Source organism: Oryctolagus cuniculus, chromosome 3, assembly GCF_964237555.1.
Source record: "Oryctolagus cuniculus chromosome 3, mOryCun1.1, whole genome shotgun sequence".
NCBI classification, from domain to species: Eukaryota; Metazoa; Chordata; class Mammalia; order Lagomorpha; family Leporidae; genus Oryctolagus; species Oryctolagus cuniculus.
In genome coordinates this window covers 83,475,111-83,501,070 of record NC_091434.1, presented here as the reverse complement: position 1 = coordinate 83,501,070, position 25,960 = coordinate 83,475,111, and the positions used below count along the sequence as shown (strand labels likewise).

The 25,960-nt window shown below is 38.4% G+C and overlaps 1 protein-coding gene across 30 annotated transcripts in view; it reads left to right on the top strand.

The window, feature by feature from the left end:
• Nucleotides 1–25,960, top strand: part of PKP4 (plakophilin 4) — a 255,756-nt gene that overhangs the window by 64,071 nt on the left and 165,725 nt on the right. For 23 of the 30 annotated variants that reach the window (XM_070070834.1, XM_017342867.3, XM_051849505.2 and 20 more), the window contains one exon: nucleotides 9,026–9,162. In XM_070070834.1, coding sequence (XP_069926935.1) covers nucleotides 9,031–9,162 — 132 coding nt within the window. In that variant the 5' untranslated portion in view covers nucleotides 9,026–9,030. Of the gene's footprint in view, nucleotides 1–9,025; nucleotides 9,163–9,281; nucleotides 9,379–25,960 lie in introns of those variants that run through there. The other 7 variants (XM_070070840.1, XM_070070838.1, XM_070070836.1 and 4 more) reach the window with 1 other exon arrangement.

Genomic DNA, 25,960 nt, shown 5'->3' with positions numbered 1-25,960 from the left:
CTCCCCGCGTGATCACACTGGTCTTGGCAGCCGTGGGCCTGAGCGTCTGGAGTCTGATAGCCACCAGGCTGAGTCCACAGCTCCCCCGGCTCCAGGCAGGCCTTTGCCTCCCTTGTATCCTACTTTCTTCTGGGTCCTTAACCATGGGCCTGCAGCCCTTCTCTTTCAGACATTGTGGTGCAGTGATGGCATTTTCCACATTTCTAAACTGACTACTTATCTTCGAAAAGTAAATGCCTTTTCCGTGAGTTCATGGAGTTGTGAGACAGAGAAGTGGAAATGTGTGCTCATCTTGCCGCTTAACGCAGTCCTTTCCTCCTCAGAATTTTCCTTTCATTCTATATTGATTACCTCCATGCTGCCTTTATTCCAGGTACGGCTCTGGATTGACCATGATTTACATGTCTTCTCCTCCCTTTTCCCACCTAATAGCATCTGTAAACTATGAAGAATCCCAAATCTGGAAGGAAGGGAGGAAGGGAGGGAGGCAGGGAGGGAGGTAGGGAGGGAAAAAGAAAAATTATAGTAATTTCTAGAAAGAAATTTCCTTTTTTACCCTCTTTTCTGTCCCTAAGAATAGGATAATTGGAGGAAAGGTTAAAAATCCTTGCTTATCAATATAGAATTTGTACTTTTTAGTAGTAGTTTTGCAGTGTTTCCTGTTGTTACAAGGGCCTTATCGATATCATATAATGCCACGGGAGGACTGAGCCTGTTGATCCTGGTGTTATATGTTAGCCATATGTTTTATTTTTAAAAATGATTATCGAGTGCTATACAGGGATAAGGGCAAGGCATTTATAACTTAGGCTCCTTTTTATTGAAGTGAATTTATTATAAGCATTTATGCAACATAAAATATTTAGTATAGTTTTAAAACAAGAGAAGCATAATTTTCTTAAAAAATGGCTAATTGTTAGTAGTTAAGCTATTAAGTCCTATTGAATTCCATTCAAAAATTGCTTCTGTTACTCTTTTCACTTTTTCATAAAAATGAAGCTGTAGAAGAATGCATAAAATATAAACACACTCAGAAGAATGCACATCCATGTCAGCAGGCCAGCACCGCAGAAGCTCATGATGTACCCCTGCCATCCCAGCCCTCTCCCCACCAGAGTTAGCCAGTCTCACGTTTGTGGTAGTCATTTCCTTGCTACCTGTGCATGTCTCCATAATAGTCAGTTTCATTTGACCTAATTTTTAACTTCACATAAATGGAATAACACTCCTTGTGTTCTTTTACAACTTGTTGCTTTCATTTGGCATTACTTTTGGCAAGAATCATTCTTGCTTTACAACACTGTGGTTCGTTCATTTGTTGCTATAGGTGAGTTACATTGCATGAATATACTACAGCACATTTATCGATTCTAATGTCAATGGTCACTTGGGATTTTACATTTTGTGACTGTTACAAAGAGTGTGCCATAAACATACTTCCATCTCCTTCCAGATGCACAAGTACAAAAGTGTCTCTACCTAATCAGGAATAAGACTTCTGGGCTAAGGGATATAAGTGTTAGCATCTCTACTAAATAATGCCAAAATGTGTAACGAAGTGGTGGTTTCCCGTTTACATCTCATCAACAATGTGCAATTGCTACCATTCTTCCACATCTTGGCCTAAATTTGATATTAAGTGTTTTGCCATTCTGGTGGTTGCTTATTGAGAATCCATCTCAATATATATTTTCATTTTTCTAATTACTAATGAAGTTGAGGATCTCATTATTGGTCATTTGATTTCTTTTGGAAAGGCCCTAGTCACAACTTGTTTTTGTATCCAGTTATCTTGCAGTGGTCTTTTGATTTTTGAACTACGATAAATAGATTAGGCTCTAGAATTACTATGCTATTTGGTATATAGCTCTCTTCTAAACAAATTTTTGCCAAGAAATTTGAATTTTTCGGATGAACTGCTTGATTACAAGACTAGTATGTAACTACCTCTAATTCTCTTAAACAGTTGCAGATTTTTGGTAATGCTGTTTTCAGAATACTTTGAATATTTAGCTTTGAAGTTTCATCTAGTATTCCTTTTATAATCCTAAACTAGATTCTATATGCTCCTGTAGATGCTTAATTTTTAAGGCATAATCTTAATTCCCCAGTATGGTACTTCATTTCTTTCTTCTGTATATAGCTAAAGAAACAGAACCTTACCTTTGCTACATTGTGACACTCTTAGTTTCTACTTCTACTGTTAAGATAATTTTTATACTTCTTTAATAATTTTACATTACTACTGTCTAATTTTTGAGTCAAATTTAAATATTTAAATTTAATTTTGTCCATGTTACTTTTCCTTAATTTGTTAGGTGTCATTGTTTTATTAATTTTGAAATTGGGATTCTGATCAATGTAACATTTTCCTAGTGTTCCAAATGAAGTCACAAAATGCATTTTATACTCCAGACAGTAAGACAAGTAACTAAAAACAGAAGGGAAAAATAACTATAGTCAAGCTTGTTTTACCTAATTAGATGACACAAAGAATACCTAAGATACTTGACCAAAAGTTATTATTTTTTTTTTTAAGGCAGAGTTAGACAGTGAGAGAGAGACAGAGAGAAAAGTATTCCTTCTGTTGGTTCACCCCCGAAATGGCCGCTACGGACTAGAACCAGCGTCCATATGGGATGCCGGTGCTTCAGGCCAGGGCATTAACAGTGCCACGGCGTTGGCCCCTAATTTTATATTTGATAAAAGTATTACAGAGGGCTGGCGCCGTGGCTCACTAGGCTAATCCTCCCCCTTGCGGCGCCGGCACACCGGGTTCTAGTCCCGGTCAGGGCGCCGGATGCTGTCCCGGTTGCCCCTTTTCCAGGCCAGCTCTCTGCTGTGACCAGGGAGTGCAGTGGAGGATGGCCCAAGTGCTTGGGCCCTGCACCCCATGGGAGACCAGGATAAGTACCTGGCTCCTGCCATCGGATCATCGCGGTGCGCCAGCCGTGGCGGCCATTGGAGGGTGAACCAACAGCAAAGGAAGACCTTTCTCTCTGTCTCTCTCTCTTACTGTCCACTCTGCCTGCCAAAAAATTAAAAAAATAAAAAAGTTAAAAAAAAGTATTACAGAGATTGAGTCATGAGTTGTACCCATGTATTATATGCATAATGTACAAAGTCTTCAGTAATCACACTAGAGTACAAGTGGCTTGCAGCCTTGAGCAGAAAATGTTGATCAGTAATAGTTCAATATTATATTATATGAACACATGTATACTCTCATACACACAGTATTAACAGTTTCACAGAAAAGCTTTTTTGTCTTCAGTAAAAATTATAGTGAAAACACAGGACTATTCATTATCAGCCTTCCTCCAAAAACGTATTTTAGAAGGCTCAAAAGAATGCATTCCAACAATATGAGAAAAATAGAGACCTGGGCCAAGAAGAAATTTGGTAAGTAAAACAAGAATGTAGATATGTGTACCCACACAGGTAAGAGTTGGTTACAAGTGCATCTCTGAGCTTTCTACTATTAAACAAAAAGAGAAGTAGAGCCAGTGCTGCGATTTCCATTGTCCATTCACTTAGTAAATAAGCACAGCTTCCTGGTTTCTAGATGCTTATTTACAGAGACAGTCTGATATGGTAGAGTACATTCTGGAAACTGCTGAGGAGCATTCACAATTCAGAGAGGAGGAGTTTTGTCCTAGTATCAGCCTGTAGATTTGGAAGACTTCAAGTTGTGTATTTCTTTTCTTTTCTTTTTTTTTTTTCTTTTTTCTTTTTTTTTTTTTTTTTTTTTTTTTGACAGGCAGAGTTAGACAGTGAGAGAGAGAAAGGTCTTCCTTCCGTTGGTTCACCCCCAAGATGGCCGCTACGGCCAGCGCGCTGTGCCGATCAGAAGCCAGGAGCCAGGTGTTTCCTCCTGGTCTCCCATGCAAGTGCAGGGCCCAAGCACTTGGGCCATCCTCCACTGCCCTCCCGGGCCACAGCAGAGAGCTGGCCTGGAAGAGGGGCAACCGGGACAGAATCCGGCGCCCCGACCGGGACTAGAACCCGGTGTGCCGGCACCGCAAGGTGGAGGATTAGCCTGTTGAGCCGCGGCGCCGGCCAATTTGTGTAATTCTAACACATAGCACCCTTTCTGCACTATCCTTGCTACATAGTCATCCAGGCTTTGAATGAGGACCTCTCATGAGGAAAGTGCCACTGTCAGAGGTATTCAGTTACTGAAATTCCAGACATTTGAGTATTGACTCCAAAAGACTTTCCTGAGTTTTAAATTGTTTTTTGAAAAAATGTAGCCATCCAAAATATAAAGATGTTAGTTATGGAGGATAATGCACTTTTGTTACAAGCCAGAGTTTTTAGTGTAGATCTTGGGATTGTCCCCTACAAAGTCCAATTTGGTTGCCCATTGCTGTCCTTTGTGGACTTCTCAACATCTACTTGTCTGTGTAGCCTTCTTTTCCTCAGGTCATGCTTTTGCTCTCTGTTCCATTAATTGGCCTTCTCATGCCTCCCATGAAGCCCTGAGCTCATGAAGAACAGTAGTTGTGTCATCCACTTCATCTCTGTTCCTGTGCTTGCAAATAATGGCTCCATTCCTTCAACACCTCACTGATCATCTCTTGAATGGATACACTGTGTCTGTACCTGTTAATGTGCCACCCATAACTTAGGTTTGTCCCAGGGAGCTTGATAGAGAGTTGCATGCTCACTTTTCTACCTTCCGATCATCTTAAATACTTAGATCAACACAGTGTAAGAGCACATTAGCTTTAGGGCAGCGTGCATGGTTCATTCATTTCACTCTTAAACCTAAAGTGCCTAATTTTTCTCTAGTGTGCCACTGGGCTAACTTAAAATCCCCTGTAATTTCTGTCTCCCTTTTAGGCAGCTTATTGCTACAAGATAGCAATGTATTTTTGTATTTTAATTTTATCATCAGGTGAGTTCAGTATTCTTAGTTATTGAAAGAATTGCGTGCCTTACATTTTATTCTTTACATATGGCTAAGGTTTTTGGTTAGAATGGTATCAAGGTCAGAACTCTCTGCCTTTATATTAGAAACCTAAATATGGCGATGTATTTCATTTATCTATTTGCAGATTGTTGGAGGCAGCAGTTGCCCTTATTCCAACAACCCTACTTCTATTTGAATTTTAACATTATTAGAGACTTCTAATATTATCCATGTCTCACTAGAATTCAGACACACTGCATTTCCATGATTATACTGCCAAAGACACAATTTGGACTAGTTTAATGTGACTTCTCTTTGCTGTACCCCTTTTTGGTTCTCATAGATCACTCTTGGATAAAATTGTCTTTAAAAATCTCACCCAAGATCTATAGTCTAGCTCTATAGCTTGTAATACAAAGTTTATACCTTCTGTTTTTTCCAGAAGCAGCTATAGCATTTTCCCACTTTTTGCATATCTTCCATTCTCTATGATTTCTCTGGAGAAACCCCAAAATGGTTCAGCAGCCTACTTCTCAGGTTTTCTGAGGTTTCCAAAATGTGATCAGTCATATCCAGCTAGTTGAGGACACTTGAGAGAAGCACAATGCCTAATTTTTCACTGGTACATGAAGTCTCATTGCTTTTTTCCTTGCCAAGAGGATGAAGTAATAGTATCATCCCGTGTCTCTAGTCTTACTTTTATTCTTTTATTTCTTCTTCTTTTTTAAGATTTATTTTTATTTATTTGAAAGAGTTACAGAGATAGAGAGAGTCTTCCATTCGCTGGTTCACTCCCCAAATGGTTGTAATGGCTGGGGCTGTGCTGATCTGAAGTCAGGAGCTAAGAGCTTCTTCCAGGCCCCCACGTAGGTGCAGGGGCCCAAGGACTTTGGCTGTAAAAGAGAGCTGGTTTGGAAGAGGAGCAGCCAGGAGTAGAACCTGCACCCATGTGGGATGCTGGTGCTTTAGGCCAGAGCTTTAACCCACTGCACTGCAGCACCAGCCCCTACTCCTTCTAAGTCATTAAATGATCTGTGATTATGAAAAGTAGATATAACCTTAATAGATTTATAATTTATCAGTTAATATTATAGCATCCCCCTCATTTGCTTTTAGTTGTGGTGTTTTGAACTGTTCCAGAGATAAGGGGTAGGGGAAATATCTCACTTTCACTAATATGTGGGTTCTGTAGTCTTCATGTTCATCTGGTGAGTGTTCACAGTTGCCTGCAGTGTGTCCTAGCTTTTGAGGAATCAGAATAAAGCGTTATCGTGCCTTTGAAATTTTCCTCTCCTGCTGGATTTCCTAACATAGTTGTTTGCTTTACAAATTTACAAGCTTTTTGAACCTCTTCTGTTGACTTGAATGGTATTGAGTTATCATTTGTATCTCATTGTACTTTACTTGGTCTCATTCACATTTTACTGCCTCTGCTAGATAATGAGCCTGTTCATGGTTAATGACCCCCTGCCTTATGCCTGTATCCCTTTGTCACCATGTGTAGCACATAGTCACTGGTTCTCAGATAATGCTTATCTGATTTGACTGATTATGGGTAGGCAGAATCATCAAAATAAACATTTAAAATGAAATGTAATACCATAACAGGGATATAATATAATTACAATAATATAATTCTGTAAGTGGACATTGTAGTGCAGTAGATTATGCTACCGTTTGGGACACACATCCTATATTGTAGTGCTTTGGGTTGAGACAGCCTCTGCTTTCAGTCTTCCTTCCTGCTAATGCACTTGGGAGGCAGAAGATGATTGCCCAAGTGCCTGGTCCTGCCATCCCTGTGAGAGACCCAAATTGAGTTCCAGGATCCTGGCTGTGACCTGGCCCAACCCTAGCTGTTGGGAACATTTGGGAGTAAGCCAGAACTTTATGTCTGCCTTTTATAAACAAATAGATTTTAAAACAATATAATTCTATGAATCTCTAAATAGCATAATTCCTCGTTTCCAATAAGCTTACTAAATAGTTGCTTCCCTAAAGGTATATGTTTCTCCCTTTCTCAAATTCTCTTTGTTCACTGAATTTTTGCTTTTCTTTTCTTCTCACACATTAGTAGTTTCATGATGTTATACTCTTGACATTTAAAATTTTTGGTTCTTGGCATTATTTGTTTAACTGTTGCATGGTAACATTTTTATTCTTTCCAACCATCTGCTTATTTTAAGGTGTGTAGTTTTTCAATGGCAGAAAATACTTACTTGCTTTAAATGCTAATCTAGGATCTCAGTAGATGGTGGAGTTGTTTTCTTCATAGAACTCCTATCTTGTCTTTAATGAGCCCCTAATAAATTCAAACAGAAGATATATTATCTAGCTTATGATATTTAAGTGTTTTATATCTCAATATTCATACCACACAGACAAAAGGACAAAGATTGTCATAAAATCATTCTGTTGTTTTGCAAAAATAATTAGTAAACCCATTTTTACCAATGAGAAAAGCGGAGTGGTGAAAACTTGCTGCAGGGCACTTAGGTTTTTTGCTAGATGCATTTCCTACAAACCTGAAGCCTTCCCATTCATCCTCAGGAAAACCCTCCTTGCAAATTAGGGTCTATCTGGGTCTTTGGTGCCATAAAAATAGGTGATAGAGAATTCATTTGGTAGAGCAGGTGTGAGAATCCCTCATGAGGCTGACATCAGAGAGACATGCGCAGTAAATTATCACACCCATTGTCCATTTATGCCTTTTAGTATTGCCAAAATAGGAGTACCACCAGCAGAAACCTGAATCCTGACTATCTCCACCCACGTGCAATTCAAGAGGGTGAGGAATAAGATAGGAGCTTAGATGGTATAAGCATTTTCCTTTTACTTGCAGGTTATTACTTTTGAAAGAAACAATAGGGTGATAAGGAAATTTAAGGGAATTGTAGGGGATCCTCAGATCAGAGTATATAATTGAGCACTGTGGAAGTTAGTTGATAAGAAATTGAAATACAATAGCTGAGTAATATTTTGGAAAAACTCAGAATTTTGAAAAATATTGATGGTCTTAGGATGGCCTTGTCTAAGAACCCTGAGCAATACGTTCTCCTGGGCGTTGGTGGTATTCGCCTAATGACTCCAATGAGACACTGCAGGATAGAACTCTTCAGTCATGCATTCATTTAGTCAGTAGACATTGATTGAGCATTGATTATATAAAGCCAGGCACTAGGCTGATAGAAACTAGGTACTCTAACAGAGAAAGTCATGGAGACTGAAACATAAATCTTACTAAAAATATTCATAGCATTCTAAGTGAGCTTTCTTTCCTGCTATTTTCCAAAATGGTAGCCAGTCCGTATCAGGTCAAGAAGACTCCTGGCAAACCCACCCCTCTCTGAATGTGCTGTCTGAAGGATGCTCTCATTCTCCTGCTAGGAACCTATTCTGTCACAAGATGAAGGCCTGAAAAACAGATTCTCTCTTCAACACCATCTCCCTAGCTATTGTCATCTTTGGATAATCAGGTTCCCCTAAGAAAACCTGGCTACCTGTAAGACTCCAACAAGGGTGTCTCTGTTCAGTTGCTAGTTATTAATGCATTGCGTATCTGTTAAGGGTAGCAGGCCTTTATTTTCAGGCCTTCCTTGAGTTTTAAATCTGTATTTTGGTATTACATAAATCTCTTCTGGAATTGATAAAGCATTCTTTCTTTTTCCATTAACGTTGGTAAATGTCTTTTGTGTATATATTTCTTTGAAAATTGGAGTGTTTATAATTTCATTTCTTGATAAGTTAGTCATATTTACTATTGGTTATCTTTAGAAAATTTAATGATTTCACAAGCTTTTGATAACTTCCTGCCCTTAGCATATTTTGGATTTAGAGTCCTCCCCATGTCATTTCCTGCTATGATGTTGTTTAAATATTGTCTAAGTATTTATTACTGTTACTATTATTATTATTTATCCTTTTTTTAGTTTTGATGGTACTAGCTGTACTTTTGCCCCCTGGTGTTGCTTTGCAGAAACCTAATGTCTGTGAGGAGTTGTGAACATTGTGTGTGGACCTCCACTGTAGTTTTTAGAAACCATCTGTGTTTCTCAAGAGTCCTGAAGCAGCTCTTAAGCAAGTGTTAACCCTTTGCCTGCTTGATTGCAGGAGGAATGCCAGCTCCTGAGCAGGCCTCATTGGTGGAGGAGGGGCAAGCACAGACCCGCCAGGAAGCTGCCTCCACTGGTCCAGGCATGGAACCCGAGACCACAGCCACCACTATTCTAGCTTCTGTGAAGGAGCAGGTACACCCTCTTTTTCAATTTACAATGAAATATTTCTTTGATGCCTTTAAAAATTAATCTTTGGATGTGTTTTAAATTTGTCTAACGTCCTTGACGCCTTCACGTTTTCTAATTATAAGGTGTTTACATCCCTGAGTACATTGGGATGACTGGCATGTAGAGCCGCTCCAGGTGCCAGTCAGAATCGGAACATGCAGGATACTTGTGCGTCTGCAAGTAAGGACAATCTCGATGGTGATTGGTGTCTCTGTCTCTCCCACCTTGCAGAGTGTGTGCATGCACGCCAGCTTTGTACAGTATATTTCACCATGCTGACTTCTCTGGCAGGACTCTGGCAACCCGAGGCCTGTAGCAGCCCTAGATACTGTGAACATGTTAACATAGGTATTATGCAGGATTGTCTCTGTGACTTCTTTTGATAAAAGCTATATTTGTGTGTTTGTCTGAATCCAAGTATATTCATTTTGTGAGCTAATGTTCTAAAACCTGTCAAACTGTGCCAGTTTGCTTCAGTGTCATGTTTATGTTTATTTTTCAAGGCACTAATATCCTTTATCCTTTAAACCCAAGTAACTTTCTAAATTAGGTCTTAACTGTTGGGGCTAGAGAAATTAGAGTTCTGGACTTTAATTTCTTAAGATTTAAAAGCTTAAGAAGATAAATGTAAATTTAAAGCTCCAAGGATAGTTTTCTTTTCTGCACCTTCCCTTATAAAAAAAAAAAAAAAGTGCCCTCCTGGAGGGATATTCTGTAGAAATCACTTTATATTAAAAACAATTTTTTTAACCTTGTAGTGAAATCACTAGGTGCTTCTATTTTTCTTCTTGAGAGATAAACTAGATGCAATTGTATGTTTCCTGGAATATTTTTTTAAATATCAATATCTGCAACTTAAATGACTAATGATGACCAGGAAATGAAGAAATGTTTAATGTGTCATTATTTTACTATTTTCTGTAACTTAAACAAGAAATGTAGCATGAAAGATTGCTCCATACCTATGATATATATCTGACATTAGAGCTGTGTTTTCCAGGAAAGAATTATTTCACAACTTCTAGTATTAAAACTTCAAAATGTTTTCCATTTCTCAGTGAAATCTGAAGGTTTGAACAGTCCACCAACTAAGAATCTGAGAAGTAACAAGAAAATTTTCATCAGTTTATCTTACACTGTAGAATGTCTATGTTGTTGTCACCTTTGGGGCAGTAAAATCTTTCTTCCTGTAGTTCTTGATAGTTATTAAGATTTGACCCAAGGAGCTATAAGATGAGAAGTCTCTTGATTTATTTGGGGTTCTAGGTGTCCACTGTCTTTTGATGAAACACGACAGTAAAGTTATGAAAATTCCCAGACTGACTTACAGCTAGAAATATTGTGCAGCAAACAGCAGTGGAAACTTTGTTTTTGTATCTTAAGACCAGATGCTCTGCGTGTTTAAGAAAATACGGAAATCTCATAATATTTTAGGTGTGGGATTTCTTAGTGGCTTCAAATGACTTCAAAATGTTATGTTTTGGCAACAAGTAGCATTTTGAATGAATATTTTATTGGAAATAGCAAGAAGGATTCCAATTTCTCAAACCGGAAAACAGTACAGGTATTTGTGTTATTTATTAATGAAATCATCACGTGACTCCCAGATAATTTGGTTAATGGTAGAACATAGTCTTACATTATGTTTTTTCCTGTCCTAAGGACTTTGAGTCCATTATTACACATATGCAGTTTCCATACCTAATCTTTTTTTTTAAGATTTATTTATTTATTTTAGAGTCAGAATTACACACAGAGTGGAGAGGCAGAGAGAGAGAGAGAGAGAGAGAGAGAGAGAGAGAGAGAGGGAGGGAGAGAGGTCTTCCATCTGATGGTGCACTCCCCAAATGGCCATAATGGCCGTAGCTGCACTGATCCGAAGCCAGGAGCCAGGAGCTTCTTCCCGGTCTCCCACATGGGTGCAGAGGCCCAAGGACTTGGGCCATCTTCTAATGCTTTCCCAGGCCATAGCAGAGAGCTGGATCAGAAGTGGAGCAGCCGGGTTTTGAATCGCTGCCCATATGGGATGCCGATGCTCCAGGCCAGTACGTTAACCTGCTGCGCCACAGTGCCGGCCTCCATACGTAATTTCTTTTACAAGTTGTGACCGCTTAGTACTAAGCATTTCAGTCATTCATATCATAACACCCTGTCTGTCTCTTATTCTAAGATATGACCATTTTTAAAGGTTTAGCTGATTCTCCCACAGGACATTTGTGACAACATGCAGCATATAGTTGGAGTAAAAGTTTCTTAAAGGCTGTTCTGAAATATGTGCACCCTATCATCTGCCCAATGGGGTAGAGCACAGAAAAGTTTGATATGAATACGAAAGTTATTTACTGTTTACCATATATGTTTGATTTTAAAATACTAGTCAGAATTTAATATTGGCTTACATGTTATAGTCATGGAATAATTAATGTTGATCTTTTTTTTTTCTCAAAGGACCAATATTTGTAAGTCTCAGTACTAAGCCATGCTCGGTCATGAAGTGATGGCATCAGTGCCACTGATCTCAAAAAATGGACCTTGTTTAGTGGCAGTGGTATCTCAGAAGGGGATTTACTTAAAGTATAGAAGGAAGGAGACCGCTTCAGTGCAAATGGGTAGAAGGCCTGTCTTTCCATCTTGGCTTCTAGTGAAGACATTACATTAGCATATGTAACATGCTTACAACATGACCTTGCACCTGGTAAGGACTAATATTACCATTGTCGTTATCAGCTCTATATTAGAAGAAAAGGCTCCTAGGAGGAGCTGATGATTCTACTTCTACATAGATCTAGGGATTCAATGAGCCTTCTTTTGGACATTAATATTATCAGAAGACCAGAAAGCTGTTTGTGAACCCTGAGCAATGTTTATGCTATATATACTTATACTCAGCATTACACTTTGAAAAGTTCATCTTATTGGTCTCACAAGTGAGAACAGTTTTATGTGTATATTATGAGAAATAGAACAGTGAAAATAAATTTTATTAACATGCTGATTTACTGCAACCCCAAACATAATGTCAAGGCACTTGGTTAAAGAATTGCCAAGCAATATCTTGTAGCACCTTAATTTTGAGAAAAGAAGTCTGAGTTCTTCAGTAAAGTATATCCAAGCCACTAAAGTTTGTCACATTGTACTGCTGCTGGGCAATTCGTGGGATGTGGTGGGGGTGGGGAAGGAAATGGCAAGCAACCAGTGGCAGGCAGTCTTGCCAATAACCCATTAGTCTGCTAACTATCTGAGACTGGATTTAGAATGTAATAAAAATGTTGAAATCTTCCTCCAGTGGGCCATATATCCCTCAGGATTTCTCAGTGAAGAAGCTGTTCCTTATTCTTTGGCATGATGCTAGATTTCACATACTATTTGTTTTATGAAGTGATAACCTTTCACATTGATACCAGCATCATGGATGCATACCTGTGTAGGTACAGAAAGTCCTCCTTCTCTAACAGATAGAACCTACTGCCTCTTCCATGCAGCCATATTCACCATGACCGGAAGTCAAATCTCTCTCCTGTTCTCCTCTAGCACATTATACCACTGCTGTGACTCTTTTTATTTGTATGCATCTTTGGATTTATACAGTCAGCTATGAACAGAATCATGTGTTAAATCAGACATTGTTTTGTATATGCATCCCAGTTTGATCCTCTTCCAGCACCTTGAAGATTTTAGAACTGCAGTAAATGATTGTTCAAAGAGGTAATGGATGAATAATACTATCAGATTATCACTAACTAGCAATTTTCTCAAGATAATGAATGTGCAGCTACCCTCACAAAACCCTGGAAGGAAGAAAATCTCACAGACTGTACCTTGAAAACTTGCTTCCCAGGCATACATTCTTAAGATGACTTGAATCAAACTATATCCGCATTGCTCCAGGAACTAAATCCAGTCTCTACATGGAGCAAAATAAAATTTTGTTTCATGTAGATGGTCAAATAGTGACATAGATATTACAACTTTCATCTTCCATCTGTCCAAATTTGCTGACAGTTAAGTGTAGAGCATAAAAGGATGTGGTTATCTTGATGATGTCACAAAATATCCACCAATGCCATTTATCCCAGGCAGTGAGTGATTACTAAAGAAATGTTAAAGATCCTGCTTTAAGAGGAATTAAGGAGTCCACCCACGGGAAAAACAAAGTAATGTGATCCTTGGACTTGAGACTGAAATTACAGGAACTGTCAGTTGAACTCCTGCCACCAATTGGCTGTAATCAGGATCATCATTTGGCAGGTTCTGTTTTTCAACCCAACTCCTAATGAGAACGCAGGAATCCAATAATACAGATGTAGGAAAGGAGAACCTTTTTGCATCCTGATAGTTTCTGAATATCTAGCAAACTTGGTACTGGTTAGCATGTAGCTTAATACTTTATATCTAGTAATAAAATAGAGAAGTGTGTCCAGGTGTGGTGGCCTTAAAGGACCCTCCTCCTCGTGTGAAAACTTACACTGAAGTAATTGATTCAACGTTGAAATGCATGGCACACCTTTGTCTGTAGAGAAATTGGAATTTGATAAGACATCAGCTGCTCCTCAGAGCCTTGCTGCTGCCATCTGCAATTCAGTCAGATGTTTGATGGCTCAGTTCACAGGCACAAGGAAGCTGAGAGCCAAGTGCCTTGTAGAGGGCATTATTATCTGTTGCTAGATAACACTGTAATTGTATAATTCTGAAGGTTGTGATCACTTGGTTTTAGAAACACCCTTTGAAAGAAGACCATATCATGGGTAGTATTAACAAATGTGTTTCGTCATTCTATATAGGATACATGGTGATTTGTGTTCTATAAAATTGCACATCTAATATTTATTAGATCGTTCATCTTCTGTCATAGAGTTGCTTGAATAATTGAGATCTCTATTTGAACTTGGACATATTCCTCAGGCACTCTAACTTCTATTCAGTTGCTCTCCCACAAATCACACTCTTATTTTTGGTTGATGATTTAAGAATCCAGGAATCCAGATTTAAGGTTAAGACCCATCCAGCTACCCTAAAATGGTAAGAAGAAAATAGATTTGGTAAAACCTGCTAATTGTATGTGTACTTCTCTTATTCTGAAGGGGTTCCAGATTAGATACTGTATGTACCTCTTTTGTCATTTTTGATGAGTGAAAATTTCAATGTTCCTCATTTGTAATGCTGTGAAAAAGAACACACCTTTCAAGATAATATGTTCTGGCTTTTGTGAAAATGACAGTTCTACCTTCAGTGTGTCCATATTAATTAAAATGATACTTAAATATCAAAGAATGAAATGAGAGTCAAAGATCTTTAATTTTTGAAGACAGAAAGGAAATTTAGAGTTCAACAGTGTCCCATTGATATTACTTCACTTTTACATGGATATCTTGGCTTCAGTAATTACACACCCTTCCTGTATGGCTGAATGCCCAGAACTGAACAAATTCCAGTACAATTATTTACTTTATTCCCCCGAAACTGAAACAACTCAAATGTTAGGCACCTGCCTTTGCAGCTTCCTTTTATTCGGCCGTTAAGTTTACAATGAAATAGTCCTCTCTGACACACCTCGTGCAGAGGACAGAATTTTTATTTCAGCTGTAAACAAGCATAGTTTTCAGTATAACTGCAAGCAGAGTACTCTTTCCAATGCCTAAAACCCCTGATTTTTTCCTGTTAGTAACTTAGTGATTTTTGCTATTGGTAACTAAATTGTCCTGGAAGTTGTAATTATTGTGTACCGTATAGTGAATTCTCTTTCATGTCTGAACTGCATCATCAAACAAAGGTAAGCTTGTATCTTTGCTCACTGATTTTTTGATGGAATCACCACAGTTTGTGGTTTAATATGCTTAATAGAAATAAGGTTCAATGTGAGATCAAACAGCAGAGCAGTTGTGATGCTATTTGACTCATACTCAAGAGTTCTGAACCCTGGTCCTTGAGTCTCAGGAAATCAGTCCTCTTAAGTGGTGTGTACCATAGTCAAAATGTATCATTTCTCTGCCATGTGTTACTGATGAGCAGTATCAGCCACCTCAAGTATCTCTGGTTAAAGAATACAACTAAGTAAGACCAACAGGCTTATTTAATATATGTGAGTGCACCCTTCCACCACCAGAATGCTCCTTATAACATAAAAATCAGACTGCCAAAAAAGTTAGGTAACAACAAACATATACGTTTTTCCTCTATCCATGTTTGTTGGTGAACCATCATTCGGCCCCAGCTGTACATTCAGAATAACTGGATGTTTGTTCTGTTTGACTTAGTAGGGGATATCTTTTCAGGTGTATGGATAATGTAGGACTTTTTTTGGAAGAGCTCTCAACTTCTAGGGATTAGAAAAGATCCTATCTAGCTGTTCCCGTATACAGATGTGCAATACAGAGTAGATTCTTCCAATGTTTATTGGTTAGTGAGTTGAAAATGTAAACATGCTCACCATCCCCTAAATGCTTATGTTTATTTTTAGTAATTAAAATGTATTTATTGAAAGCCTACTGTGGGCAAACCACTTTGTCAAGGAAAGGGTTGGAGGCAGGGGCTGGCAAGGAGGTATTTCATCAATTTCATGTGGTTTCTAACCTCAGAAGAGTGCAGTGGCACAAATCATATTATGTGTTTCAGTGTGGAATAATTGACACACTATGAGTATCATTACTTGAAATACAAGATGTAAGGACATGTATACTTTTGTCCTTTTTTAATATAAGCAGGCTATAGGTATATATTGTTAAACCAATTTTATGTAAATTTGTTGATTTAGGCATTTTAACATTGACTTACATTGTTTGGTTAGCATTACCTATTGTTTACATTTGAGAGTAATGAAACATTTTTCCTTTGTTAACACTTAAAACCAACCCTGACTTTTCATGTTTAAAATTAGAATTTGCTTTACAGTTGAATAACCCAGTTCACATTTCCTGTTCAGAGTTAAATTATGAATATATGGAATAATTTTCCCCTGTGCATGCAAACTTTGTGCTATTAAATTTGAAATGAGTGACTGCTGAGTTGGTGAGATTAAATGGATGACAGGATCAATCAGCACTGAATTCTTTGCTCTGCGTGATTGTTTTCCTTTTTAGAATCACTTTGGAAAAGAAAAATATTTCAGAAACACACTTCTCCCTTCAAGTATAATCTTTTTTTTTAAACATTTATTTATTTATTTATTTGGAAGGCAGAGTGACATGGAAAGAGGGAGAGATAGAGATTTTTTTTTTTTTTTTTTTTTTTTTTTTTTACAGGCAGAGTGGTCAGTGAGAGAGAGAGACAGAGAGAAAGGTCTTCCTTTGCCGTTGGTTCACCCTCCAATGGCTGGCGCGGCCGGCGCGCTGTGGCCGGCGCACCGCGCTGATCCGATGGCAGGAACCAGGTACTTATCCTGGTCTCCTATGGGGTGCAGGGCCCAAGCACTTGGGCCATCCTCCACTGCACTCCCTGGCCACAGCAGAGAGCTGGCCTGGAAGAGGGGTGACCGGGACTAGAACCTTGGTGTGCCGGTGCCGCAAGGCGGAGGATTATCCTAGTGAGCCGCGGCGCCGGCCCAAGTATAATCTTAAAGTTACCCCATAGCTGTTGCAAAGCACAATCTACCTGATGACTATCTTCATGTTTAAATGTTCTCAATTTCTAAATTGCTGTTTTTGTTACTTTGCAGAAATGGGTTCATATAGTCTTACTTCAGCTGTTTATAATTTATGAATATATTGTTTCCAAACTGATCAAATCTGCTTATACCTCAGCAAAGTAACTTAGGTTATGATTATTTCCTTTCAGGCATTCCTTAGAGAAATCATTAAAGTGTAAAGTCTTTTCAAATAGTCCAAAAACAGATCTGTATCTTAGCTTAAAGAATCTTAAGAGTTTTTGTGCATTCATACTTTAAAAATACAGGGGTTACATATAATAGAAATAATCTACAAGTGTATTGCAAGAACACATTATTGAAACTTGAAGACAAATGCAATTATACAATTATATTTTATATATTTTATATAATTGTATTTCAAATATGAAAACAGATATCATAAATTGAAAGATAGGTTACTTAGAGTTGAAATCTCTTTAGTACTTGAAATTTAATTTTCCCTTAAAAACTGGAGTTCAATGTGTAGACTCTTTAGTATTTAATTTGTAAATTTTTATCTAAGAAAATTGCTGTAAAGTATACTGTGTCAGTAACGTTTCCATCATGTGGTATCATCTAGCCTAATACAGCATTTTTTAGATCCCTAAGGCCTAAATCAAGATCAAGGTATATAGCCACAACCTCTGTCCTTCTAGTAAGCTATTCTAAAGGAATTAACTCATAATTTTATTCATATTTAGCATTTCTGCATTCTATTATTCTTTAGAAATATCTTTCAGTCATGAAGTTAAAATAAGCTATTATTATTTCTCACGTTTCAAAAATACTTTCATAAGTTGTCTTATTTTTTGAAAATTAAACCACTTTTGCCCAAGTGAGGAATAAATTGACATTTCCTTTTTTTCATTCAGGGCCTTAACTATGTCAATATATTTTTTGTTTTAAGACTATAACTGTTAGAAGGGCATAAGCTTATTTGAATTTTCTCATTGCACTTTTTTCTCATTTGTTCCTTAATATGGTGAATAATTTTATGTCATATAAGCTTTTAGCAGCAGGATCTTAATTTTTCTTTTATTTCAGTCAGCAAAGAATAATGATAAAGTGAATTCTTAATAAATTATGTGAAAAATCTATCTTAGTAATTGCTGCTTTTGACATCCTTCTTAGTTGATTTGTTAGAAGATGTGAAGGTTTGTAGGTAAGAATGTGAAACTTACATTTGGATAGCTCTGAGTCCCGAGTAGAATGCAGTTATACTTACTTCCCTTGATTGATGTGAAATAACTTTACCTGGTCAAACAGTTTTTAAAGATTCCTACCCATTAATAAAATATTTGATCGTCTAATAAAAGCCTATGAAGATACTCACTATATGTATTGTCAGAGTTGGCGAGTTCCCCTTTTACTGTAAGACCAGTGGAACAGAGTTGAAGAGAATGGTCAGTGGGTCATCTGGGCCAGCTCTGCAGTTGGGAGATCAAAGACTGCGTTGCTTTGCTGAACCTGCTGCTTTGTAACCAGCTAGAGTGCTCTCTCTTCTCTGCCGTCTCCTACTACCACCACTACTGTTACTACGATGATGATGATGACAACAATGCTGATGACAGTGACTACTACTACTACTTCTACAGCTTGGAAAATTGCGCAAGATAAAAGAACTTTGCAGTTAGCAGTTAGGTATAAGAGTCACTGATTTCCATCCAACAGCAAATCCAGTAAGAGACTTAATAGCTAATATTTAATGAGTACTTAACTATGTGCCAGATATCATGCTTAGTTCTTTAAATGGAGGATTTTCTGTGTTCCTTATCACAACTTTATGAGTTAATTTTGTGAAAAAATGTATCTCTTTTATTTTTTGGCCACTGATGATATGATCTGAATTTCTCATAAGTAATTTCCCATCTAAATAGAGACAAAATAGTGTATAATATCCTTTCAGTAAACTATTTCTTTCCTTAAGTTATCCAGGTTGTTTCCTATTACTTATAACTAAAAGCTGTGAGATATGTAGCTAGACATATTTATTACCACTGTTCATACTTGAAGAAACTGAAACTTAGAGAAGCTGCGTGACTTGCCCAAACCTGCATAGTTAATAAATAAGGAAATCTGAGACTCGTATGTGGGCAGTCATATTCAAGAGATGTGTATTAGCCAATTAAAAACTGCAGTGGAGTCAACAAGAGAAGAATGGAGACTAAGAAAAAGGAAATCATTGGCAGCGACAAGCATAACAGAAAAGTTACACTGGGATGTGGAGGCAAAGAACAAAAATATGACCAGTGCTGCTAGATATAGAGGCCACAGAAAGTAGATCTTGTGGAAATGCTGTATGTACTGAAGGATTTTAGAGTAATTGGAAAAGAAGCAATAATTAAATATAATTTAAAAACAAGGTTTTGTTTTTGTCTTTGTTTTTAGCAGAATATAAAGCCCTAAGTTTACAGATTTAAAGGGGTTATTACATTCAGGCATCACCAACATTTTTTATTTATAAATATAAGGGGTAGCAAAACAAGAATCCAGATAGAAGAAACAGTTTATCTGCAAAAGATGAAATGAAGCTGGCCCTTAGCTTTTATGAAACACTAAATTCCAAAAGGGAGTAAAAAAAGTGTGTATTGTTTTTAAGGAAATATACTTGTAATTTGTGAGTTTATACCTTCCTAGATTATCTTTAATGTGTGAAGGAGTAAAAAGATATTCTCAGATACTCAAAGGCTCATGAAATGTGTTTATTCCCGGTATCCTTTTTGATAATTAAAGATATATTTTCTTTAGGGAAACATTAAATTTAAGACTCAAAAATTAGAATCCATGGTACACAATATCTAGTAAATTTTCTCATACTTGGTAAGATCCCATACCAGGATTCAAAGATTGTTGGATGTTGCCAATTAAATTTGAAATTGTGTGCTTTCCTGCTTCTCATAGTTCATAGGTAGTTCAATCTGATATGTTGCTCTAGTGATTTACTATTAGCCATTAATATTGTTCTGACTGCTAATAATAGTGATAAACTGCTTACACATCTTAACCACCTTACAGTGAGGCTTTCCTGTTGGTGCAGTTTCATGTAGATTTTTTTTACCTTTTTTTTTTAAGAGATTTATTTATTTATTTGAAAGTCAGAGTTACACAGAGAGAGAAGGACAGGCAGAGAGAGAGACAGGTCTTCTATCTGCTGGTTCACTCCCCAGTTGGCCACAATGGCTGGAGCTGTGCTGATGTGAAGCCAGGAGCTTCTTCCGGGTCTCCCAAGTGGATGCAGGGGACTTGGGCCATCTTATAATGCTTTCCCAGGCTACAGCAGGGACCTGTACCTGAAATGGAACAGTGGAGACTTGAACCAGCACCCTTTTTTTTTTGTTTTTACTTTTTTAAAATTTATATAAAGGGATGAAATTACATGTTTTTTACATATACAGTTTTAAGAGAATAATACTTCCTGCTGTACCCTCCCTCCCTCCTTCATTATTTTAAGTTTTTCAATGGCATACATTCAATTTTTTTTATAAACACAAGCTTAATCCTCCACTAAATAAAGAATTCAACGAGTAGTAAGTAGAAAAACTGTGGTTCCTTGGAGCCGGTTCTGTAGCATAGTGGGTAAAGCCACTGTCTGCAGCACCACCATCCTATATGGGTACTGGTTTGAGTTCCAGCTTCTCCATTTCTGATCCGGCTCTCTGCTGTGGCCTGGGAAAACAGTAGAAGATGGTCTAAGTGCTTGGGCCACTGCACCCACGTGGGAGACCCGGAAGAAGCTCCTGGCTTCGGATCAGCACAGCTCCAGCCGTTGCGGCCAGTTAGGGAGTGAAACAGGAGATGGAGGACCTGCCTCTCCTTCTCTGCGTAAGTCTGACTTTCAAATAAATAAATGAATCTTTAAAAAAAAAAAAAAAGAAAAACTACAGTTCCTTTAGAGTATAAACAATGGCTATAAACAATAATCAAATCTCAAAATGTCGGCCGGCGCCGCGGCTCACTAGGCTAATCCTCCGCCTAGCGGCGCCGGCACACCGGGTTCTAGTCCCGGTCTGGGCGCCGGATTCTGTCCCGGTTGCCCCTCTTCCAGGCCAGCTCTCTGCTGTGGCCAGGGAGTGCAGTGGAGGATGGCCCAAGTGCTTGGGCCCTGCACCCCATGGGAGACCAGGAAAAGCACCTGGCTCCTGGCTCCTGCCATCGGATCAGCGCGGTGCGCCGGCCGCAGCGCGCCGGCCGTGGCGGCCATTGGAGGGTGAACCAACGGCAAAAGGAAGACCTTTCTCTGTCTCTCTCTCTCACTGTCCACTCTGCCTGTCAAAAAATAAAAAAAAAATAATAAAAAAATTTCAAAATGTCAATTACTCTCATATACGTTACATTTTCTTATACTCTCTGTATTAGTTACCACAAATCCCAGAAAATATATGGAGCTTAATGGCATTTTTCATGGTTCTAGAACTTAAGATATTGTGCATTTGGTAAACTTTATTTAATAGCTTGAATCAAGGTTTGTTGGCTTATTGAATTTGCAGTAACAGAAAATAAATATACAATTTAAGTGAGGACAAAGTTGCTTTATATGCTATCATTGGTATTGTTTTAATTGTGCTAAAAATATCAGTATTGGTAATATGATCTTTGTTATGTTAAAATATATACTCATTTAGAAAATATAAGGATATTCCCCAAAATGTGTGTTGCTATAAAGAATAAGAATGTGTCCTAAACTGAGCAAAAGGTAAGCAACAAGAGTATAGCAGGTACCTATTGAAAGAGTCAGTAAGTGAATGCAGTCTCTGGTGAGTAATTGCAAGTTAGTGGGGAAAAACTGTAACTGCCTAGTAAAAGGGGCTACTTGACATCAACCAACAGTAGACAAAAGGAGAAATGTAACTGCCTGTCTAGTAAACATAAACATAGAAATTAAAATACTGAAAATATGCCTATCACACTGGCAACAATGAAGTAAAAACTACCACAGTCTAAGTGTAGTGATGTTGATAATCTCACCATAATGATCTGTAGTCTGCTTTAAAAATGGTTCTTTGATCCAATAATTCCAATTCTAGGGATCCAATCTAAAGAAATAATAGATATTAGTTAGAAAGATATTAATCAGTGATATTTATAATATCTAAAAATCAGCCATGTTCAATTCAAATTTAGGAAGGTTATAGTACATGTACGTGGTGAACTTTATGCAGCCATATAAACCACATCTATGAAGGTTTTTTAAATGATATTGGGAATGCAGATACAGGTGAAAAAAATAACACTTTTAACTATCGATGTGGAATGACTACTTTTGCTGTAGAAAGGTATATTTATGTGTGTACTCACACATCTGCAGTCATTGATAAAGCAGAAGGAGATGCTCCTAAATGAAATACCTCCAGATGTCTTCCTGCCAGCTTTTCTGAATTTCTTACAAAAAGAATACAGTGTTTAATACAAATTCTAAAACCACAAATTAAAATGACTCATGGAAGGAAATTTAAAAATTACAATAAAAATCACAATAAAAAATTAAAAATAACAATAAAAAGTTCTCATAGACTAATAAGGTTGACAAAGAGAAAAAAGGCAGTAAGTTCCTATGTGTACGTACAGGTTGCAAGATGTGGAAAATTTGTCAGATGAATCATGGTTGGGAGACTGAATTGCCTTACTGAGGAAAATTTAGTATGGCCATGACAGTCTTCAGCTCCAGCAGGTGTCAGGACCTTCCCCCTCCACCCCTGATAAGCTGTGTGATCGTGAGCAGATCACTTCAGGTGGAGCCTTCTGTGTCCTTATTTGTAAAGTGAGGGTATGAGTTCCAATCTACAGAATTAATGTGTGAATAAACAGTCACTAGTACTAGTTACCTTTGAGGTGATATTTAGTAGTAAGGTGATAGAAACAACATATTCTAGTCCAGGACCACTTAGGAGGAACTTGAATCCAGACTGAGGGATGCTCGGAGGCAGAGGGTCCAGGCTAAGACTCAATCTCTGGCAGGAATTCCAGCCAACGGACAAGGCAAGGGTTTGGTACATACCTGATGGCCTTTATGCCATTGATAAGCTGTTCTCACTAGTTCACAAAGATAAGGGGAAAGATTCATGTTTGTCTGGACTTCTGGAGGTATGGGTTGTATCATCTTAAAGCAATTCTGTAAATCTAGTTCTTTCCAGATATCTTTATGGAATAGATTCAGAAATCTCATTATGAAATTCCTCAGATAAACCTTTTCCAGTTGCCTTGGAAGGAATTCCACAAAGTATCATTAAGTAAGAAAAGTAACATGCAGGGAAGTATCTTATGTACTCCATCCTTTGGACTGTCCTACCCAAAATGTAAACTCCAAGGATGCTTTCCAGAGATCAAAATGGTTTCTGATACTATTTAGCTTTCAATATTTCTGATGAGAATGTATTTATTGAAAAATAAATGTTTTATGGAAAATAGGTAAGGGACAAAACAGATAGACCAATGAACCTCAAAACATTGATTACCCTAGAAGAGGAGGGAGGAAGTGGGAAATCTCCTCCCTGGGGGGAGGTAGCCAGAGTGAAGTATAGTTTCCTCATAAAATGTATATGAGAGCTTATACCTGATACTTATTCCCCTGCTTTTAGAAAAATCAATTCTGCACAAAATTAGTAGCCAAAAGAGATTTGTTCAAACATAGACCTTTTTTGGCTTCTGAAATAAAATGGTGCTCTTGCATCTTGACCAGAACCCTAATAGAATTCCACTTCTGCTTGGGCAGGCAGTGGCCCTTCACCCCACAGCCTGCTACCCGCAGACTCACTGTATTGTGAGATGATGTCACACTTTGTTGTTTTGGAAGAGAGGCATCTGTACTGACAGGATTCTATTTTCCACCTTTTAAATGCTTCCAGCAATATTTCATTGAAACTGTAGCCTGAGTGAGTCATGTCTAAGCCTGAAGAAATACTGGTGCTCTTACAAAGAGTTGAGACTTTGTCACTGCTGTGATGGCACATACCTCTGATCTATTCTTGCCTTCCGTAGCCTGGATGCAGTCCAAAACCAACTGTAATCACTCTGCCTGATTGATTTGAACTGGCAGAGCTCATACTGGTATATTCTAAATGTTCCCTTTTGATAGATATATTCCTGCACAAAAGAAAGTAATGTAGTAATTAGGACTGTCTTATTTTATGACTAGCACTATGCAAAACTATGGAGTCATTTCCAATACAAGTCTTATATCTGAAAAATAGTGTCCTAGCTTCAAAGTCCTTTATCTAGCCAGCCTGGCTAGCACAGGAGAGTAGATTGGCTACAAAATATTGCCAAGTACAAAATCTAGTTGGCCGTTCTTTGACTGTTTAAGCTAGTAGCTCAACCATCCAAGTAAGCCTCAAAGCTTTTAAACCTCTTGAGGAAGCCATGTCAACCAGAAGAGCGAGTTTTGATTCCCATAACAAGTTAATAAAATTGAGAGGCTGGAAGGACAAGCACTCTGTCAGCTCAAGAGAACATCAGTGGCCACTTGAGAGCCCATGGGAGAAGGGAACCAACCAGGAATTCTGAGCCAAGAAGATAGAGCTCTTTCCTAGTCGTTCAGCCAAACACTCTGAACTGCTACTGGGTGGGCTACTCGATCTGTTAGCCAGGGCATCCTCACAGGCAGCACGTCCCCAGATCTTCAAAAAGAGGCATCATTGTACTATAGTGAATATTTTTGTGTTAGCTTCATTATTATCTGTACATGATAATCTGATAATATTCCAATGTTTCACTGTGTTCTTCTAATTAATTCGGTAAAGTTTCTAGAAGCGTCTTGGTATGGTAGGAAGAATGCAGGCATTAAAGTCAAACAGATCTGAATCCCCGTCTAAACTCCTGTAAGTAACTGTATGATACTGGACTATCCACTACCCTCATGGCCTCTTTCCTTTTCTATAAAATTACAATAGTAAAGCCCAACTTGTAAGTTCTTGTGAGGCTTCAGTTGGATCATCTGTTTAAAATGCAGATAAAATGCATGATACCTAATAGGTGGTCATGTCCCTATTCAGAAGAAGAGCTACCTCATTTATTAGGATATTTCAGGAATATTGAAATTTTATCACTCTTTGGGGGTTTTAGTGATAAAGCTAGCATTCAAATCTAATAGCCCCTGAAATTAATATAGCGAAAGGCAGCTACCCATCCTGAGTGGAGTATTGTTTACTCTGTTGCTATTTATTTCCTGCCCAGCATATAATGCCCAGCATTATTTTTTACCTTTATCCTCCAGAGATCTTCAGTTCCCAATCTTCAAATTTTGATGGGTTAGTTGAGACAATCCCCTTGTTACCTGTTAGAACCTGACATAGGACTCCTTACTTGAAATGCATTTGAACATTTTGTAGTCTGAAATAGTCTAATATGGTTGCTGCCGGATCTGAGCAGCCATGAATTGCTTGAAAGCATGAGCTGTGGCTGGGTGTAAGACAGGTTTTGTTTACAGTGCAGGCAGACCTGCCAAAGCTGTCCCATGTACTTATGGAGAGGCAGGTACTGTTCTATTCAGAACTCCCTAGAGAAGATTCCCAACCCCCCCCCCTTTTTTTTTTTTTGACAGGCAGAGTGGACAGTGAGAGAGAGAGAGAAAGGTCTTCCTTTTGCCGTTGGTTCACCCTCCAATGGCCGCCGCGGCCGGCGCGCTGTGGCCGGCGCACCGCGCTGATCCGATGACAGGAGCCAGGAGCCAGGTGCTTTTCCTGGTCTCCCATGGGGTGCAGGGCCCAAGCACCTGGGTCATCCTCCACTGCATTCCCTGGCCACAGCAGAGAGCTGGCCTGGAAGAGGGGCAACCGGGACAGAATCCGGCGCCCCAACCGGGACTAGAACCCGGTGTGCCGGCGCCGCTAGGTGGAGGATTAGCCTAGTGAGCCGCGGCGCCGGCCTCCCAACCCCTTTTATTGAACAGAATCTATTCCCTTACTTAAATGCTTTTACTTATTCTGTTATTAATATTTTCACTTTTTAGTGTTAGTTCCCAGATGCTCTATACTGTGTTGTCTGCAAGACATGTATTGGGCTCTCTGTAAGACAATTGGTAGAGAGAAGGCAAGATAAGTCATGACAAATAAAATGAATCTTAGAGTCTAATTAATTGGGCCTAGCAATCCCTGACTTATTTTGCTTCCTGGTACAGACATGGGATTTCACTGAGTATCTGTATGC